Here is a 21665-nt window from a genome sequence, read left to right on the forward strand (position 1 = left end):
GGTTCCGTTCCCAGCGCCCACAGGGCAGCTCACAACCGTCCGCACAACTCCAGGATCAAGCACCCTCACACAGACACACATGCAGACAAAATACCAATGCACATAAAATAAAAATAAGTAAACGATTAAAAGACAAAAACAAAACAAAAAAGGGGGCGGTGGTGGCACCTGCCTTAGCCCTTAGGAGGCGGCCAGCGGCAGGTAGTTCTGTGAGTTCAAGGCCAGCAGCGTCTTATCCCCTGAGCAGCGACAAGCAGTTGTGAGCATCCCCAACTGAAAATATAGAATTGTCAGTCCCTTTGTTGCTGTAAGATTTTTTTTTTAAAGGAAAAGGAAGTCCAGACACTGCTTTAAAGAAAGCTTTATTTACCACATACATCTCAAGAATGTACTGTAAATGCAGCGGGATCTAAAAAGCTTTTCCAACCCAAAGCTAAAAACTAAACTAGTAGCATATCTAAAACTTTAAAACTTTTAAAAACATTTATATTAGTTTGTTCTTAATCCTAAAAAAAAAAAAAAAAAGTTCACATTTCAAGTTATAAACTTACCTCAGTAGTGTACATGAAATGGTTGTGAAACAGGGGGTAGGCGGGATCACAGACAGCAGGGTCGCTGATGCTTAACCGGCTGCCACCAATGCTTGCTTTTAAGGTGGTTGCCACATTAAGATAGTGCATTTTTTCCTTTTATTATTACTAGTTTTTTGTTTTGTTTTCCCAGCACTTGTAAAATTCAGTAAGAACATGGGGTCAGTGTATCATCTGGGGACCTCGGTGACTGTCCTCGGCAAGTCTTTCCCACAAGTCAAGGGAGGAGGACCCGACAGGAGTTGCCTTTTCTGGAGTCACTCATCCCAACACGTCCTCCGTGCGGGTGCAACTTCCTGGGTGAATCCTCACATTGCATAGCTACTTTACGCCTTTCAGCCAGGATAGAGAGGAATGCTTCAAGGCCTTGGCGGGCACTCGGCGATTTTATAGACTAGTTCAATAAATACTCCTTATACATAAAAATTCATCGCCTCAAGAGAGGGGGAAAAAGAAGACATTTGGGAATCTCTTAATTTAAAAGAAGAGGGAAAAAAATTAAACAGCTACCTAAGAGCAATGGCTAAGGGCATGGTCCTAGTATTAAACCACAAACAAGAGCTAGGCCCATTAGCCAGACTCTGGTGGGAAGAAAGATTGGATGGTCTCTGTTATGACATAAAATATAACTGTCTATCTTACTGTGCACCTGCTTGCACACCTCATGTCCTTGATCGAGCCTTTTAAAAAGATGCGAGCTGATGTAGTTCACAAAACAGATGATGACATTAGCGCTTTACTGTATTTTACATTCACTCTGCCAACGGGAAGCCTTTAAACGGGCAGAGAACACCGCTTCTGCTTACTCACATCTTGCAAAAACAGCAAACGTTTTTTAATAATATTGAAATCAAACAGCTGCGTTTCGCATTACACTACACACCATGAGCTTTGGCAACACAAAAAGGACTAGAAAGAAGCAAGCATCGGAAGTTATTTACACACCCCCCTTTGACTTCTACAGGTCGCTCCTCCTCCGGGATGCTTGTGCCCCATGTTCTTCTACCAAACACAGGGCAACGGGGGGTGGGGGGGGGGGTGGGGGGGGTGGGGGGGGTGGGGGGGGGTGGGGGTGGGGGCGGCGTGCCCACAGGGAGGAGCCTGATTCAACCAACATAATGCTTCCAACACCCACCTCCCATGACAGCAGACACCCTGTAAGACACACAAGAAGGCCGCTAGAGGCTTAACTTCCTGTTGGCAAATCTTGACGGTCCTGCCTGTGATCACATACATTCTTCGTCTCTAAAAACTCTAAAAAGACTTCCAAAAAAAAAAAAAAAAAAAAAAATCAAAGCATTAGAAAGTTAAGGTTTCATACTGAACAGTTAAATAGCTATGCAAAGATGCCTTACGAAAACATGGTAAAATCTTGTCCTTACATGTATTCTGCTACTGAAAACACATATAGAAGGTAATATCTCCTCCCCAAACAAACTAAAAAACGAAAGACCCCAACAAAATCCCAGGAAGAAGTATAAAAGGCATCAGTTGGATTCTTTATCAGAATTATCCAATTTTCTTAGAGATGCCAAACTTCAAAGTTGCACTGGAGATAGGGAAGGGGGGGGGAGGGGGAGGGGGAGGGGGAACAGGAGGGGGAGAGGGGAGGAGGGAGGGGACGGGTGAAATAGTTAACAGAGAGTAATGGGGGCAGGTGAGAGCACTCCAGTGTTGGGACTCTGGCTGTGACGAGTCTTTTCCATGTTGACTTAAAGACAGATTGTTAACAAAATAAAATGAAACAAAACAACCCCCAAACCAGAAAGCATGATGAGAATACATGGCGATATCGTCAACCCTTAATGCCAGTGGAAATACAGCAGAGATTTTTTTTACTCATTTTGAAATTGCACTTTCCAGCATCACCTTAGAAAATAAGGTTTTACGTAGCATTTCAAAGCACTACAGTTTGTATCTTTAAATATTGAATATAGTTTTTAAAATAGTTCCCTAGATGCTCGGATGTGCTTTTTTTTTTAATATATATATATATATATAGCTGATATATTTTGAAAGGTTCTACAAAATAGAAATCTCTGGAGTGCAGAAGTTAAGAAAATAACCTTCATACTGAAAATATATCCTTAAAAAAACAAAACCAAACCTCTGTACAAACGCAGTTGAGTACAAATTTTAAAAGATGGTATTAAGGCGTGAGGCGTTGCAAGTCTCTTAGAAATGTATGAACGCGGGCCTGCTAAGTTGAAAGGTCTTTTTTTTTTTTTTAGTGAAAACTTCATGGATATAAAATATTTCAGTGTGATATTCGACAACATTCTTCACTTGCAGGTTTCGCACGTGTGCCAATCCAACACGTTCTTCTTCATAAATAATAAAGTGTTCCTTCAGTGGTGTTTGGTGGCTTGCCTTGGCGCTGGTCCCGGTCTCAGTAAGTCTGGTAGACGTCGTGGATGGGCACCTGGAGAGCCGCGGGGAAGGCCTGAGGTATGTAGCCCGCGTAGCCCCCGTACACGGCGGCCGCAGCGTTCTTCTGTAGTGTGGCGATCGTGGCAGTGGCCGGAGCCGCGAAGGGGACGTAGCTGGCCCCGTAGATGCCGGCGGTGGGAATTCTCTGAACATTTGGTGCCACGGTGTACACAGGAGTTATTGGACGGCCCTGAGAGAGAGAGAGAGAGAAAAAAAAAATCCTTCCTGAGCACACGTGGGCAGGTTCATCATCTCCTCGAACAATGAGCACCCAGCGGGGAGGGAGAGAAGATGAGCAGGAGGATGAGCACCCCCGGGGGGGGGGGGGGGAGGACGGGTAGAAGTTGAGCACCCCAGGGGAGGAGGGAGAGAAGATGAGCACCCCAGGGGGGAAGATGAGCACCCCAGGGGGGAAGAGGAGCACCCCAGGGTGAGGAGGGGGGAGAAGATGAGCACCCCAGGGGGGAAGGGGGGATATGAGCACACCCAGGGGGGAGGGAGAGAAGATGAGCACCCCAGGGGGAAAGTGGGGGGAAGATGAGCACCCCAGGGGGGAAAGGGGGGAAGATGAGCATGCCCAGGAGAAGGAGAAAAGACGGGGGGGGGGGGGGTGTAGAAGAGGTCTAGGTAGGGAGGCAGAAAGGAGAGTGACATTTGCTGAAGCAGGAGATTAGACAGAGCAAAATGTCATCTTCGAGGGACTTGACGTGTTCAGATTCAGCCTTCAGACCTGTGTCAGAGGGGGAGGGAGGCTGGAGGCTGCGCCACCGGAGCTGTAACACGCCGGGATCTTCTGTTGGCCATTGCATTCGGACAGTTCACAAAGAGAGGTAGTGTGTGTGTGTGTGTGTGTGTGTGTGTGTGTGTGTGTGTGTGTGTGCTGGGAATCTACCCTAAGAACACTAATTCTAACCCTTCCTGGGATGTCCTCCTTCTGTTTAAAAGTGCAATACACCAGGTTTCCATAACTAATGGCCGGGAGCAAGACTGTGAGGGTCAACATTTACCTAAGGGTTTGCCATGGATTTAGGGTAAAAATAAAACTCCACACAGTGAATAAAGTACTCAGTGTCCCTTATGTTCCACAGAATGACCTGAACTCAGTGCTGGTTTCTTCTCTGAGCCTTACTCTACCTTCAGAATTTGTAATCTAGGATATAGGAAACGGAAAATTCCATTAAAAAAGCAAGCTCCTCCTAGGTTTTCCTTTTCAGTGTTGTGGAATGAACCTAGGACACCTCATCCATACCAGGCAAATGAGCAACACAGCTCTCTCCTGCTTTATTATTATTATTATTATTATTATTATCATTTAACCTTTTATTCCAGGATAGGATCTAAGTCATCCAGACTAGCTTTGAACTTGCTTTGTGGCCCAGGCAAACCTTGAATTTACATTTCTCCTGCTTTGGCCTCCCAAGTAACTAGGATTACAGGCCAGTGCCACCAGGTGCGTCTGCTTCCTAGATTCCCACCCCCCACCCCCCATTGTTTTGAGACAAGGTTTCACTTAGAGCAGTCTGGCCTCCAATGAACTGTATCTCAATGATGATTCTCAAGTCCTCATCTCCCGGCGTCCACCTCCCCAGTACTGGAATTCCTAGATTCTTATAATGGAGCTAGTTATCTCTACCACAATATCTAGAAATCAGACTCACAAAATTATGTTCAAAAGAACTTCTAATTTAAGAATCTTTTTTCTAACTGTAATAAAAATAGCCACAGTAATGATCACAAGCCTAACCAAGAGACTCTGGTCTTCCAGGCACTGATCTTACTGGCTTGTCTGAATGACTTTATTAAGTCATCAACACCCTTAGTCAAGGTCTGGTGTGGTGGCGCACACCTTTCATTAGAACTCAGGAGGCAGAGGCCGGCAGATTTCTGTGAATTCCAGGCAAGCCTGGTCTATACAGTGTGTGTTGAGGCCAGCCAGGGCTACACAGTAACAGGTTCAGATCCTCTGAAAGAGCAGTACATACTCCCAACTTCTGAGTCTGCTCTCCAAGCCTCTACACTTAGTATACACTGTGAGACATTTTTAAAAATTATTTTTAAGAGGTCTTGAGTTGTGGGGCGTGTTGGGGCTACATCTTTCAACCCCATCTCAAAAACAAAACATAACAAACAAAAAGGCCCTAAATTAAAAACAAATTACTCAGTAACATGCTGATGTGTGAATAATTTCAACTGGTTTAACACTTTCTGAATCAAGCCGTCAAGACTTAGATCAGAGTCGGAAAGGGCAGGGGATTCAGATGCCCGGTCATTCAAAAATCATTGAGACACTTGTACAAAGACATGGATCCTAGAAGCCCAGTTCCACTCAAATGACAGGCGATCTCTGGGACTCTAGGACAGACAGGAATTTCTGTTGTTCAAAGCTCATGTCACGAATGCTTCTCACTCAGAGTTGAGAGACCTGGGGCATTCCCACTTACGATTCACTTACTCAGAGAGAAATGCTTTTCAGATTTTTCTTTTCCTGCACAGCAGATGCCTTCCCCATGTACTGCACAATGAAGACACTTAGGCCTGGAGGGCAGCTTTCCAAGAAAGAACAAACTGCCAGTCCTATGCCACAGAATATTGAACTGATGACGAGAGGTACAGGAGAGGATACTGGGATAGGCGGAGGGGAGACAGAAGAGATCAGGGGAAGGAGAGTCAGCGACGAGGAGCTACTAGGGTCAAAGGGCAAAGAGACAAGGTGAGTTTGGAAAGAGAGGGCAACCACAGCGTGAGACATTGCTGGAGGAGAGGAGGATTTTCTGTATCTACTCCAGTTTTTAAAAATCTCATGAATTGCTGGGCTGTGGTGGTGCATGCGCCTTTAGTCCCAGCACTTGGGAGACAGAGGCAGTGAAACCTCTGTGAGTTCAAGGCCAGCTTGGTCTACAGAGCACATTCTAGGACATCTAGGGCTATGCACAGAAAAACTCTATCTTGGAAAAAAAAAAATCTCATGAATTACATGTCCATATTGACATATGTTGTGCCTCTGTGTATGTGCATGGCGCCGGGGTGGGGGTGGGTGGGGAGGGTGGGGTAGGTTGTGCATCACAGGGCACAGGTGGAGGGGGCTCAGAGCTGTCTCTCTCTTCCACCACGTGGGTCCTGGGGATTAAATTCAGGCCATCAGGTTTGGAAGCCAGCACTTTTAGCTGCTGAGCCATACTGGTCATATATATATGGTTTTTCGAGACAGGGTTTCTCTGTGTAGCTTTGCGCCTTTCCTGGAGCTCACTTGGTAGCCCAGGCTGGCCTCGAACTCACAGAGATCCGCCTGGCTCTGCCTCCCGAGTGCTGGGATTAAAGGTGTGCGCCACCAACGCCCGGCCCCATACATATATATTTTAAATAATAAACATTAAAAAAAAATCTTCCTAGAGCTAAACATTTCTTTCCTGTTATTTCACATTAAATATTTTCAAAATATCATGCGCGGAGTATATTCTCAGTGCTAAATACTAACGAGTCTACGACCGAGAAAGGCTCCATATATAAAGACGGTGGCCACGGCAAGACCTCTACCTGGAAAGGGGGCGGTGTGGACACCGCAGGAATGACAGCAGCGTGGGCGGCGGCTGCAGCAGCAGCAGCAGCGGCAGCAGTGGCGGGGTCAGGCTGCACAGCAATGGGGCTGATCATGTGTTCCATTGTGTGGATCTTGCCATCCTCGATGATCTTCGGGGCTGGGGCTGCCTGGAACATGGAGTACTGGGCACCGATGGCGGGGATGGCCACTGCAAGAGAGGCAGGCAGAAGACAGGTTTGTCACTCAGCACCACCGAGTGTCGCCGAGGAGGATCCTTCACTGGCTGGTATTCCTGTTAAGATCCCAGTTCACAGTCCTGCACCTCTGCACATCCACCCTGCTCTGCTTGCCTTGGCACCACATCTTTCGGGATGGAGTTTCTCCACAGATCACCGTGCGAGGAGCATTCCGAGTGAGAGGCCCCTGCACTGACATTTCCTAACCAGTGTGAGTGAGTGTGAGGTCTGCTGATTTCTCGCTCACGTTCCTCACCTCCAAAGCCCTTTGCACTTTCACAGTGTGAAAGAAGCAGGTTGAGGGGAGAGATCATTCTGACAGCTTGGAGATGCGGGGACATCCTCCCTATCTTTTGTTTCACGTTAGTATTATGGATCTAATTGGGGGGGGGTGTGTGGAGTAGGACATGGAAAAACCCCCGATGTGCTAATAACCCATTTATAGTGGTGAAGCGGCGGGTAATTGGTTTTTCACTCGAACCTGCCAACTCAAATAATCTCTGTGAGCAGAGTCCAAAGGAACGGCTTCAAGCAGAGATTCAAACAGATCGAGTTACTGAGTGTCAGTGAGCAATATCAAGAGATCAAAAGGAGGAGATGCTAGCCCCGATTTGGGGGAAGCTTGTGGATGTGCAAGCTGAGTGTGCTGAAAGACTAAGCAGGAACACGGAACGTACACAGAAGGAGTCCTTTCATTTCTGTTTCCTCTCCAGCTGTAAGCACGTTTATCCTACACAGATGGATATGGTCAAAGGTAAAGAGACAAAATGGCCAGAAGATAAACAATGGCTTGGCCCTTCAATTAAAAAAAAAAAATCTAAAATCTTAACCAAATATCTTTACCTGCCTTCCCAACCAGATCTCCACCAGTCCTGTGCCCTAACACGTTAGCACGGCCCTGGTATCTCTCAGAAGGACAAAAACGTAACTTCACACGATATGGAAGGGATGCAGTCCAGATAGCGCTACTAGTTGAAGTCACGTGAGGGCTGTACAGAATAACTGCCGTCCCACAGACCTCTCTACGCCAGGACCCAGGACCTCACATGGCTAAAGACTGTTCAGTGCCAAGGGCACGTCTAAGGCAAGGCTGGAAGCCACTGTACTGTAAAGACGGAAGGTCTGTTTCCCCAGTTACCGCTGAATTCCTTCAACACTTGAACTTGAAGCCTATGTTCCAAACATACCAATTGCTTGCCTCTAACCCGGGAAAAAGAAGTGTGCAACCAGCAAAGCGGCAGGTGACCCCCAAAAACTCTCCCTCCTACCCTCAGTGAGGCCAAGAGGCCAGGGAGAAATTCATTCTGGTTATCCACGGAAGAAACTCTCCACAGGTTCAGAGGTTAGCATCTGGAGATTCTGCATACAACGGGTCTGCAGAACTCACTAAACACAGTTGAAAGCTTATCCTTCCTCCCAGAGGGGGACCCAGGGGCCAACAACGTTGGTCAATAATAAGTGTGTGGGGCCTGGCGGTCAAAGCAAAGGTCCAGGCCCCTGGCTCACTGGATTGAGCCGCTCCACTTTAAATCTATGGATCCAGTAGTAAAACCCTTCACGCCTGCCTTGTCTGTAAGTGCTGGCGTCTGTCCGACCATGGCAGGAAAACTGTGATCATTTGCTCTGGAAAAGAAGTTCCTACTTTCTCTGAGAACTGCTGAGACCCTGCCCTCCGCTTTCTGGTTGGTGGCTGAAGTGCAGATGAGACACAGCTCAGGGATGGAGTGTTTACACACATTCACAAGGAAAAGACAGGCTCTAGGTGACAGAAGAGCGGGGTGGGGGTGGGGCTTCACTCCCTTCCCTTTCCTCACCTCTCGTGACTCTGCCCTACTTGGGCACAGACAGAGAAACAGCCAGACAGGTGTTTCTGTCCCTGACAACTTAATGTGAACGAGGCCCGAACTAGACCATTCCCCTAAATTCTAGAAGGTCGGGGCGTGGGGGTGGGGTGGGGGCGGGAGGCATGATACATAGACCTTCTTTTTTTTTTTTTTTTTTTTTCAGAAAGGGAGAAGGATCAATCCACGGGCAGATGATCGGTTTAAGAGCCAGGAAGACTGGACTCGCTTAAAAGAGAGGGTTGGGGTTCAGGGCCAAAGGATGCGTTTGCACTGGTATATACTGACCTGTGCCAGGTTTAATGGCCACTGGGTTCACAGTAGAGATTTCCAAATTTGGCACAAGCTCATATCCTTTTTCTTGCTGTTTGCCTTTGCCTTCGTGATATCGGCTATATATACCACGGCCAGCAGAGTATCCTCCGAGGTAGGAACCCCTGGGCCCCGGGGCTCTGTTTCCAGCTGCACCTCGGCCTCGGCCTCTTATGCTGCCTGCTTATGATACAACACAAAACAAGGGTGAGCCAGCAACAGGCACGGTCCGGGGGCCTGCGGTCTGTCTGCCCTCTGTCTAAGTGGCAGGTGGCCACAACTCCGGCCTGACCGGGCTAATAAGACGCTTCCAGCATTCCATTTGGGTATACTCCATCGTTCTAATCTGCCTGCTTAGGGCAAGGTGAGTTCCCAGGGTTGCAATGGCAGCTTTGGCGACAGAGCGTAAACAAGTTAGATCTGGAAAGGGATATGCCTGCCTCCTTCCTTGCTTCGGGCTGAAGAGAAAAGGCAGAGCCTGTGAACAGACAGCGGGGGACCCTTGAACCTAGGCTATGTTTTCTAGTGTGTCATGCTTGGTCCTCTGTCCTCAGTGATCTTAAGGAACCACGCGACTTCGCCAACCAACACCTTAAGATACAGCTTCAGAAGCAGTAACCCAGGCTGCCCTCAAACGGGAAATCCTCTTCCCTCACCCTGCCGCCACCATGCCAGGGCTCAGAAGCAGAATTTAACTTAAGCTCCAAGGGATGGGCAGAGCTGCTCCATATGGGTTAGGCCATGACAAGGGACAAAGCGTCCCAATGATCTGACTGATGCCCCAGAGGGATGTGCCTCTCCATACTACAATAGTGACTGTGAGTCAGCACTTAGAACCTCAACCTCAGTGGGGAGGACCTAGCTAAACTGCAGCCATGCTTAATCTGACACCCACCCCTGCCTATGGGGGCTGGACACCCAGGGGGCCCTCAAGAGAAGAGTCTCCACTAACTTTTTACGAAGTAGTCCCTGTTGGGCCCGATGAGCGCGTTGTAGGGGTATCCGTAGTAGGCCAACGTGTAGGGGTCGCAGGAGTACACGTAGCTGGGCTGCTGGGCTACCGCCTCCACTGAGCCTCCACCCCCCTTGGCTGCCTTTTGGTAGCGGGAGTACTGCTCCTTGTCCACAGGCTTGGCCAGCGTGACCTCCAAGCAGGAGCCCTCCAGCTCTGTGCCATTGAGGTTGTTCATGGCGTGCACGGCGTCCTCGCGGCTAGTGAAGTGCACGAAGGCGTAATCGCGGATCTTCTTGACCCGCTCCACGCAGCCTGGGTTGAACTGGCCGAAGCTCCTCTTGATGGTCTCCTCGGTGGTCTCGATCATGAGGTTGCGCACGTAGAGGATCTTCACCGTCTGCATCACGTCCTCGTCCACGTCGATCTCCGGCTCGGCCCAATCCACGGCGATCTGGTGGCCCCACAGTTGGATGCGACCCGGCATGAGCTTGCGGCGCGCCATGGCTGCGGCGCGATGGCTCTCATACTCCACGAAGGCGAAGCCTCGGTTTTTCATCTTGTCTGCCGCGCTGGCGTACACGATCACGTTGAGCACGCCCTCGGTGACCTTGGCGATCTCCTCCAGGATCTCCCCTCGCTTCTTCATCTTGGGGATGCCCCCGATGAAGAGGCGGCAGTTGTCCACGCTGCAGCAGACTCCCAGCAGGCGGCCTGGGCGGATCTCATAGTTGTTGAGCTCACGAACAGCTCGCTTGGCTTCATTCTTGTGGCAGTACATGACGAAGGCATAGCCGCGGTTCTTGCCGTCGAAATCCATCATGAGACGCAGCTCGTAGATGCGACCCACCGTCTCAAACACAGGCACCAGCTCATCTTCATACACATCCCGCGGGATCTTGCCCACGAAGACCTCGCAGCCTCGCTGGGGATGCGGGCCCTCCCAGCCCGGTGGGGGTCCCCCATACTTGCGCTGCCCGTTCTCCTGTACCATGCTGTAGCCGGTGCGCTCCATCAGTGCCAACAGGGCAGCCTCATTGGGCGCGCCCGCCACGCCCTCTGGCACCTTGGCGGAAGATCCCACTGTTGGGTCGCTGTTCATGGCTGTGGTGGAATCCTCCGCGGTCATGCTGTCAAAGGCATTCACGGCTGGCAGAAACCTGCAAAAAGAGAAAAGGGGGAGTGTGAGAGTCGGCAACCAGGCAAGGACTGGGTCCTTTTGTTTCTTCTCACACCCTTCGAGGAGGCATGCTTGTGAACAGGCAGGTCATGGGGTGCTGAACTGAGATATTAGATGGAGGAGGCCGCTGTGGAAATGCAGGTGGTCTTGAAATAGTCAAGCTGTGAGAACCTGCTGTGATCTTAGGGGGCAACCCTAGTTCTTGCAGCAAGCAAGCAATGACTTTTTCTCTCACCCCGGCGCTGCCAACTCTGATTTCATTTCGCTGTATACTCTGCAAATCTCATTCATTTCTTTGGTGTACACAGTCTTTTTATTGATTTTTTCAAAGGCAGACCTTTTCACTGCACTAATGACATCCTGAAACTGAATGACGTAATCGTCCCCCACTGTGGTCTGTGAGTTGAGCTGGGGGTGGAACCTAGGGCTTTGGGTGTACTAGGCAAGCAGTCTACCACTGAGCTATATGTCTCCAGATCTGGAGCAATGTGATCATTAGAGGAAACTTCAAGGTGATGTTTTCCTACAAGGTGGTCACTGGGCTGTGTGCACTGAAGTTTTCAACAGGAAATGGGATGGTTCCGCTGCGGTGGAGTCGGCCTAGTAACTAGCCAGGCTTTTACAATATTCAGGCAAAATCTTGGTGTGAATCATTCACAGCTTTGGACTCAGTCCATAAAGAGTCAGGTTAACTCAGGAAGCTGTGGAGCAATATTTCTATGGGAAAAGACACCATGGGTTTCAAAGAACTGTCATTGGTCTGCGTTCTTAGTTCATCTTCTCAGCCTTTGCACACAGTAACTGACATTCATCCCAGCTTGCTTGTGGGCCAAGAAGTTGTGTAAAAGTGTTCCAGTTCACACAGGAACCTAGGCGCTTGGCTCCAGATTCCATAGTCTTTCTTCACAACTGTGCTGTGCAAAACAGCATGTACTTATTTACGCGGGGGTCTCATTCATGCTAGCCTCAGGTGACCTGGAACTCATTCCGTAGCCTGGGCAGGTTGGGATCTCATGGCAATTCTACCCCAGCCTCCTGAGTGCTGGGATTGCAGATGTGAACCGTCAACCAAGCCCAACTTCTGGTTTTATTTTGTTCTGTGTTAAAGAGCAAGCCTTCATAAGTAGCTAAGGGTGGCCTTGAACTCACAACCTTCCTGCCTCAGCCTCCCGAGTTCTGGGAATATAGGTAAGAGCAACCACACCTGACTCAATACAATTTTGGAGGAGATGATAGGAAAGCTGTCACTAGCCACCTGTGACTAATAGAGCTTAAATGGGGGTAAGAAACTAAATTGAAATTTTTACTTAAATTAAGTAGCCATGGGTGGCAGTGAGCTGAATGGTATCTACTTTCATTCAGAGAGCATAGTGTAATGATGCCATTAAAAGTTGCATACAAAAAAAAAAAAAGTTGCATACAGCCGGGCGGTGGTGGCACACGCCTTTAATCCCAGCACTAGGGAGGCCGAGGCAGGCAGATCTCTGTGAGTTCGAGGCCAGCTTGGGCTACCAAGTGAGTCCCAGGAAAGGTGCAAAGCTACACAGAGAAACCCTATCTCAAAAAAAAAAAAAAAAAAGAAAAAAAGAAAGAAAGAAAGAAAAAAGAAAAACAACAACTATTTATGGGGTTGGGGATTTAGCTCAGTGGTAGAAGACTTGCCTAGCAAGTGCAAGGCCCTGGGTTCGGTCCTCAGCCCTGAAAAAAAAAAAAGTTGCATACAATGCCTGTGTAATGAAAAGGTTATATAGCCCTTGCTATCTTGGAACTCACTTTGTAGATCAGGCTGGCCTTGAACTCATTGAGGTCAGCCAGCCTCTGCTTCCCATGTGCTGGTATTAAAGGCATGTGTTATCACCACTGGCTCTAAATTGAACTTTTAAACAGTAAAATCTATCTTGTTATTGGACAAATGAATTCTAGAAAAGTCAAGAAATGGTTGGAGAGATGGCTCAGCAGTTAAAAGCACTGGCTGCTCTTCTAAAGGATCCACATTTGATTCTCAGCACCCATATAGTGGCTCACAACTGTTTATAGCTCCAGTTCTAGATCCAAAACCCTCTCTTCTGACCTCTGTGGGCACCAGACATGCACATGGTACACAGACATACATGCAGGCAAAACACCCAGACACATAAAATAATAATGAAAAAGAAACAAGGGTCATAGCTATGTGTCCCCCTAACGACAGTCACCATAAAACTTTCTCCACCTTTTTCCTGTTTTGTGGGCTACTGTCTGAGGCATGGCTTCTTCCTCTTTGCTGCTTCATATTTTAGAAACATCCCAACACATTCTCATGCTTTGTAAAAACGTCCCTTTAATAATGACAGCCTAAGGTTTCGTCATTGAACTAGAACCAGGAACACTTTATTTTTTTAAATGTTGAATTATGAATTGTGCATGAGACTATTCAGGGAAAATTGAAGAATAATTCAAGTGGCTAAGGATGTATAGGCCACTGGACAGTGCTTGACTAGCAGGCGTGAGAGGCCTAGGTACAATACCCAGTATCACAAATTTGAGAGAGAGAGAGAGAGAGAGAGAGAGAGAGAGAGAGAGAGAGAGAGAGAGAGAGAGAGAAGAAAGCTAAGTATGATGTCACACATCTGTAATTCCAGTACTCACAATGCAGACGCAAGAGGATTGTAGGTTTGAGGTCAACATATAGAATGAGACCTTGTCTCAAAAAGAAAAAAAGAACCTCAAAACACATAAAATAGAGATATGTATTTGCAACTTAGCCCAAACAGCCCCCTTTGGCTCATTCAACAAGAGCAGTGGGGTGTTCAGAGTCGGAGGGGGTCCCTGCAGTCAGGCAGCATGGTTGAGCCCTGGTCAACCCTTCCTAATTGTTTGACTTAGGAGGACACTTGGCTATTGTCACTTTCCTTACCTGTAACCGGGAATCCTGATGATGGTATTAATTTTACCACAATCAATGAGCCAATATAGACTCACATACTATGGTGGCTTGAAAGAGAAATGTCCTCATAGTCTTAGTCTCCTGATGGAGGTCTGTCTGCTGCAGTTTAGGGGGTGTGGCCTTGCTGGCGGAAGTATGCCTCTTCCTCTGGGGAAGGGCTTTGAGAGCTTAAGGTCTTGCCTTACTTCCTGTCTCCTAGTTTACGGCTCAAGACGTGAGCTCCCAGCCTGCTGTTCTAGACACCTAGACTGCTGCCTGCTGCCACACTGTCCCAGCCATCATGGATTCTAGCCCCCTGGAACTGTAAGCCCAAAAATATATATATATTTTTTCAAGTTGCCTTGGTAATGTTATCACAGAAACAGAAGAGCAGCTAGTGTAGACACTTCCACCTGGCGTCCAGTTTGGCTTTGAACTCATATTCCTCCTGCCTCAGCCTCGTCAGTGCTGAGAGTCCACAGGCAGGCACCCCACTGTGCCCATCTTCAATAAGGAACTTCGCCCTATGCCCAGAACACTGCAATAGTTCAGGAAATGAGATACCACCTCTGATTCAAAGTCTGGTGAAAACTCAGACCAATTTTTATTTGAATTCTAGTAATTTTTAAAGGCGCGCTTTCTCAGTTTGTTTGTTTGTTTTTTAATATCGTTGAGGAACTAGTGAGATGGTTCAGTGGTAAGGCATCGGCACCAAGCCTGACGACCTGAGTTTGATCCCTGGGATCTATATGTAGAAGCCCAAACCCTGTGGGTTGTCCCCTAACCTCTGCACACATGCCCGCTCCCCTGCCTACACAAATACATGTCATAAAGAACTCAAAATCTGTCTTTGGATAGGGTTTCCTTCTATTTATTTATCCTGTTTACTTTGTGCTTCGATGCTTGCGAGCTAGCCTGCCAACAATGCCTCATCACAAAGGTGTCCCTAGTGTCCATTTGGAGTGATACATTGGTTCCTCCAATTTCAATGTGAAGAAATTAACCAAAACTACACAGAGAAATCATGCCTCAAAAGAGTGAGAGCAAGAGAGTGAGAGAGAGAGAGAGAGAGAGAGAGAGACAGACAGACAGACAGACAGAGACAGACAGAGACAGACAGAGACAGAGAGAAAAGAAAAGAGAAGTTAAAAATTAGCCTTGGACTGGGTATGGCAGCTTACAACTATAATCTCAGCACCCAGGAGGCTGAGGGAGAGGGTCACGCCTTCTAGATTGGTCTGCCTACAAACAAAAGAACAAAAATATCCTAGAATATTCTTTTTAGAATATACTCTTTAGAAAGGCAAAAGCAAGAACACACAATAGCACGCTGTGTAGGGAAGTGTCCGAGACACATACCGAATGTTGAATGATGACCAGATAGATCCCTGCTTAAGGTAGAGGAGGTATGGACACAATGACAGACTCCAGAAGCTGACCCTTGGCTATGAGGGAAAAAAAACACCTAGAATCTGTATTCTAGACAAATAGTATGGACTTTCTCAAGGTCATTTACACAACAGGAAAGAATGTGTCAGAGGACCAGGCAGAGCACGTCAGGTTTCAGAGCACACGAAATACATGGAGAGAGCAAAGTTGAACTTGACTCCTCCTGTGGTGTACCATGGGGGAGACGCTGTAAACTCTGAGACTTCACAGACTCCTCTTCAAAGCCTACTGTGCAGCAGGCAGGGTGCTGTGCTGTCTGTGCAGATGTACTGTGACTCACTCCAGTCCTCACGTCTACAGGGGATCTGATTAGGGTCCCTACCTTACAAAGACACTGAGGCACAGAGCGATTAAGTAAGTAGATTCTCAGGTAATGGCGTCAGCCTGGTTCAGAGCTCACACGACAGATGCTCCAAATGATTGTCATTATAGGAAAAGGGGTCAATGAAATGGTATGTGAGGGGCACCTAGGGCACAGCCTCCAATAAAGGGATCGAGGAATGCCACCATTAGAAAACTGAACTTGAACATGAGGTAAGACTCCTGGTCCTGTGTAAGAGTCTGGTGTTTACAGGAAAGCAGGCAAAAGGTTCCTACAGCCAGCTTTAAACCAGTCAACCTGAGAAGCCTAGCCTGTGAGTTCTGGTGGAGACTGGTCTACCAACCTCCCAGATGCCATCCGTTGTCACAGGTAAGCTGGCTGGCTGGCTGTGCCATTCTCCACTGGCGATGTGGCTCAGGCATCCAAGTGTAAAGCTGTTTCTCACCTAACCCTTGGCTAGAGCACTTTGCAGAAGCTTTCCAGAAAGAACCTGAAGAGACTTGCCACACTGGATGCCAGGTTCCTAGGGAGGCAGAACCCTCCCAACACACGCTCCCTTTATGCATGCTGAAAACACATTACTGGGGGCTGCCAGCATCAAGTGAGCATGGCAGGGTATGTGAAGGAATTCCTTCGGTCAGCTTGACTTCTGCAACTGCATGAAAATACACTTTCAAATTAAGCTATTGCTAATTCTGTTGGAATTTTTGTTCCAAGTCACATTTGTACTTACAAGGTAAAACCCACAGCAGAAATCCTCAAAGACTTGAATTATATTTTCAGTTTGGTTCAGAGTATCTTTCATTCATATCTTAGCTTTTAACTGGTCCAGCAAAAGTTGCCAATATACTTAGAAATATTTCCAGTGTTCAAAAACCAGTCTTTATGATCAAAAGCAAATATGAGTTTATTCTAGAATTGCTTGGATGGACAGTTAACTATGGTTCATAGCTCTGTGAGGGGTATTTGTGTGTGTGTGTGTGGGGGGGTGTTAAACTATGAATATGCACTTTCTATGAGTTCGAATCACATGTGCGCCTCTTTCTAGGCTGGTCCCATGAGTTCTGACTTTCATTCCCACACTCACCACTAAGGTGGTTTAGACAGCAGCTGCCTGGGAGGCCTCCATGACGTTTGAAGACACTTGACTCACAACACGCTAGAAAGGTTAGCCACTGCTATTGTTGTTGGAAAGAATGTCACTTAAACTGGATTAAGTGGTTCATGCCTCTAAGCCCAGCACTCAAGAGGCTGAGGGAGGAGAATTACTAAGAGTTCAAAGTCAGTTTGGATGACAGAGATGACGTGGGGGGGGGGCATGGGGTTGGGAGGGAAAGAGAGACAAGAGAAAAGGTGGGGAGTCACTTTAAGGCCAGAATTAATATTTTAGGGTGAGCTCTGTCACTAACTAAAGCTGTGGCTTTACAGAGACACCCACGGCTTACAGAGATCCTCCGGGAAGACAGAGGGCACCACAAACCAGGAGGAAACCAGGAAAGAAAGTTTAGCCTCTGCAGAAGGTTTCTACCATGTGGCATTTAGCTTTCCGCTCAGTGCCAAGTCACTACCACCCACTCGAGTAAACACCGGACAGGACACTCCCAATCTCGGGGCTCTGGCATCAGGGCACGTCTGCCAGCCCTAAGACTTAAAGGGGAAAAGGAGTCCCACTCAAAACCAGGCCACAGACTGGGAATTTACCGAGGGGCCCAAACAATAAGCGGGGGACAGGTTCATTCCACACCCCCCACACCTGCCTACACTAATTGTCCTCTACACACATAAAAAACTTCTGAGTCTCCTGGCGATAAGCAAAATCCGAAAAGGACGAAGAGACAGGAGAGCATGACCCCCTGGCCTCTGCCTTTAGCTGCCCCTGACCGAGGAAGAGTTTTTGTCCGAGGGAGGGCTTGGCCGTGTTGATGCTGGTACAGATTGTGTTATGGTAAAGGACATCATTCAATGAACAGCCGTGTTGGATAAACAGAGGCAAAGCCCAGAGGCTCGCCTTTCCCAGGCATTTCTATCAACACAGTCCTGAAAAGGAGGCATTTTGCCGTGGGTTCCCAGGGACACCAGCTGTATGTCCCAAAGAGGGGTGACGCGACTTGCCAGAAAGGGCAAAGTATGGGGAATTTCTGCCCCAGAGTTGGACAGCACACACGTATCTGCTAGGAATTTATTATCTTGGTCTCTATACAGGCATTACACACTTGACACTTAGTCTTAGGTTCATCGGGGGACGCTGGAAACAAACACACACACACACACACACACACACACACACACACACACACACACACGCCTCCTGGGGTAAGGTGCTCTATCCACCGGCAAACAGTAGGAGGGGCTTAGCATTTCCCTCCTTAGTTTAGCTCGGCCGACCTGAGCCATGGACAGAGTCGGCAAGCACAGAAGGTCTGACTGCCCGCCAGAAGAGAGAAAGACGCTGCCGCGGTTTCTATCAGATGGGGTAGCTGGAAGAGATGCAGTGGGTTGTTGTTTTGTTGTTTTGTGGGTTTGTTGTTGTTGTTGTTGTTGTTTTCCCACACATGGTCTCATTTCGCAGAGTCCCAGACTCTGCGCTGCACAGGGACCCGAGGTATCATTTAATGCAGGAATTTCTGTAGATCTATCAACACTTTGGCTGTTGTGAGGGGGTGCCCTTGGCATCATAGGAAGTTTGGAAACATCCATGCCCTCTACCCACTAGATGCACAAACATGTGACCCTACAATGTTGTGACAACCTGACTGTCTTCAGACAGTGAAAGTCTGCGGGGTAGGGAATGTACGGAGTTGCTCTTTGTGGAGAAGGACTGGCGAAATCTATCTCGGAGCCTCTGAGACTGTATGTATATAAATATAACAGTTTTATGTGTCTACCCTCGACTTAAGTCTGGTGTCTTTTCTTCTTTCTTTTGAACTGCTCCCACCGACCCACCTCCAAGTCCCCCTTGAGACTACAAAGGGTCGCAGTCCAAGCTGGCCTGGTGGTCAGTCCATGCAGGCCTAGAACTCACTGACCTCCCTGCCTCTTGAGTAGCTAGGATTATAGGCATGTACCACCCTACCAGGCCAACCATGATACCCTTGGTCTGGTGCTTATTCCCAGGGCTGCTAAGCCTGAGACATGTGCAGTGTGGTTCAAGGGGACAGACCAGTGTCTGTAATACCACACTACTTATTGCATAAGGTGGCCGGAATGCTATCAATTTCATGTTTCAAGTGCAACAACTACCATCATACATTACTGTCACGTTCTGTGGTCTGACTAATCTGTCACCACAGGCTGACTGACAGGCCACAAATGAGACATCTGAAATCAGGCGAATGGCCTGTCGAGCTACCTCGGCGTCTCATTTCAGTTGAGAGCATCTGCTTCCAGCACACTCGAGAACCGCGGACAAACTGGTTTTCAAGACTTGGGTCATTCTCAAATTTCACTACTGGCTTCTTTTATAACATAGTAAGCCTCAATTAAGAGTCACAGTTTTTTACGGCATGCTATGAACATCCATTGAAAATGTGGTCTTGGAACCCAGTCAGTCATTGGTATTAAAGTCAGCCTCTGACGCCGGGCGGTGGTGGCGCACACTTTTAATCCCAGCACTCGGGAGTCAGAGGCAGGCGGATCTCTGTGAGTTCGAGGCCAGCCTGGACTACCAAGTGAGTCCCAGGAAAGGCGCAAAGCTACACAGAGAAACCCTGTCTCGAAAAACCAAAAAAAAAAAAAAAAAAAAAAAATCAGCCTCTGTACTCCAATGGCAATGGTTTGATGAAGCAGACGAGGGAACAGTGTTGAGACATTCATTCTCTCACTAGTTGGCTACACGCTGTGTACTGGGCTGGGCTAGGTGCTTGGGCATGCGCCGGTCATCACGGCACAGTCTTTGTGTTCATAGTCTATCAAGAAAGAGGGAGAGCAGAGGAAACGCCATAACCAAAGATGAGCAAACGGTCTGGAATCGTCTCGAGTGGCTGAAATGCAAAGGACTGAAGAGGCTCGGTGTGGTGATAGAGTGTGTACCCCAATGGTGACAGGGTTGAAACACACCCTTATTTTGTGTGGAGACAATGGGAAACCAAAGGCCATGATGCTTGGGCATGGCTAGAAGGCCTCGGCTGAATCCTCAAGTGAAAAGTGGAGTGCTTCTTACACAGTGGTTTTGCTCAGGATTTGGTCAATGCTTTTAGGGAGTCCTCTGCTAAGTACCCAGGAGACGTGAGTACCATCTGTAAAGAGACAGGAGATCTAGAACCTCAGAGTGAATGGCACAAGATAAACGCAAAGGTCTCTCTGTCTTGCCGGCCACGGTGAGTGTCAGACGGATGGCTCACTGTCATCATCCTCCTTGGTATCATCAGACAAGGTATGATTGTCATCATTTTTCCTCAGTCTTTCTCCATCGCTTAAATGTCAACTCCAAGAGGACAGAGTCCGTACCTGTTTCTGATCCTCAAAGTTTGGCACTTGAAAGACAATGCATGTCTGTTAAAGGAATAGGCTATCATTTCCATCTTGACAAGCTAACCAGTATCGATATCTGTTTTTGTACAAAGCACTGGACTGGGGGCAGCGCAACAGGGTGAGGAAGCTCACAGGGCGCCCGAGTACTCAGTACTAGGGGGTCACATGTATCCACTGAGAAAACTACTGTGTTGGCAGCTAAGGCTGGCTTAATAATGTAGGTCGTCAACAGTAGGCCACCAGTCAAACGATCCCGCTATGGTTTCAGAAAGACCTCTGGCTGATTACAGATACAGATGCCTTCCTTCTTATCTGTTTATCCTTGACTAACTATGTTATCACATATTATATCACCATTGATGTATTTGTAAGGACTTTACAGAATTCGTTAAAACCAGGAAAAGCAAATCCCTTTTGATGAGCAAATCAGTTAGCCCTGTGAGAAACCTCAGGGGGCCATGCTTCCTTCCGTATGTCTAGATTTTCTGGAAAAGTGGCTGTAGAGTGTGGAAAACAGGACAACAATAAGAGAACAGGTAACCCTCCTGGCCAGAAAGGAGATGGACTGGAAATAATCTCTTGGAGAATTATCTCAACAGCCGCCCGACCAAGCACTCTAGTTGGTGAACTTGCAGCTCTTGAATCCATGAGTATAAGACATCGAATGGAAGTCCCTTGGTTCTGATGACATTTCCGTGAGTCAAAGTTTAAAGGGTGTGCTCTAGAAAAGAAGTCAGCAAACCAGGGCCAGGATGCCAAATTTGCCAATCTGGCCATTTCCACAGTTTTACTGCAACATGGCCGTGAACAATGGCATTGGCACATTGTCTATGGCTACATTTGTGTGGCAAAGGTAGGGTGAAATCGTGGTAGCAGAGACTGTGAGCCTTGCAAAGCCGAATGATTGACCGCCTGGTCCTGCAAAAGTCTACCAAATGCTAGGAACCCCGATTCTCTGAGTTTGAGATGAGTTTTTTCCCTCCAACAATATTGCTGTGTGATGTCATTAACTTACCCAGAGTCTCGGTGCCTCATTACGCTAACCTTCAAAATGAGCAGTGCTGACGATGATCGATATCTCAAAGCATGATGAAGGAGACACTATGTGCCAAGTGCCTACACCCAAACCAAGCCTGATAAGCACAAGCTATTATTGCTCCCTTTTTGAAGGATGGAAAATGGAGGCTGAGACAGTCAAATAAGCTCATGAACGGTTTACAGTTAATTTGGGGGGGGGGGAGTGGTTTTGCCTGGTGTTGTGGGTAAAATCCAGGCTCTTAAACATGACAGGCAAGCATCCTACCACTGAGCCACACAACTAAATTGGGGATTATAATTTAATAAAGATGTCTAATTTTTGGCAGTAATGTTGTTTTATATTTAAAATAAAACCAGACAGTCCAAAAGCAATAGACTCAGATGTCTTTTTAAAAATTTTAA

At 47.6% G+C, this 21665-nt stretch overlaps 1 protein-coding gene across 18 annotated transcripts in view; it reads right to left on the reverse strand.

Annotated features, from left to right (window-relative positions):
- Positions 1–345: 345 nt before the first annotated feature.
- Rbm47 (RNA binding motif protein 47) overlaps positions 346–21665 on the reverse strand; it is a 135213-nt gene continuing 113893 nt past the window's right edge. For 15 of the 18 annotated variants that reach the window (XM_006974618.4, XM_076546370.1, XM_042257467.2 and 12 more), the window contains 4 exons: positions 9900–11059; positions 8924–9130; positions 6555–6766; positions 346–3210 (listed from right to left, as the gene is read on the reverse strand). In XM_006974618.4, the coding sequence (XP_006974680.1) occupies positions 2980–3210; positions 6555–6766; positions 8924–9130; positions 9900–11028 (1779 nt within the window). In that variant the 5' untranslated portion in view covers positions 11029–11059 and the 3' untranslated portion in view covers positions 346–2979. The remainder of the gene's footprint in view (positions 3211–6554; positions 6767–8923; positions 9131–9899; positions 11060–21665) is intronic. The other 3 variants (XM_076546376.1, XM_076546377.1, XM_076546375.1) reach the window with 2 other exon arrangements.

This window comes from Peromyscus maniculatus, chromosome 10, assembly GCF_049852395.1.
Source record: "Peromyscus maniculatus bairdii isolate BWxNUB_F1_BW_parent chromosome 10, HU_Pman_BW_mat_3.1, whole genome shotgun sequence".
NCBI classification, from domain to species: Eukaryota; Metazoa; Chordata; class Mammalia; order Rodentia; family Cricetidae; genus Peromyscus; species Peromyscus maniculatus.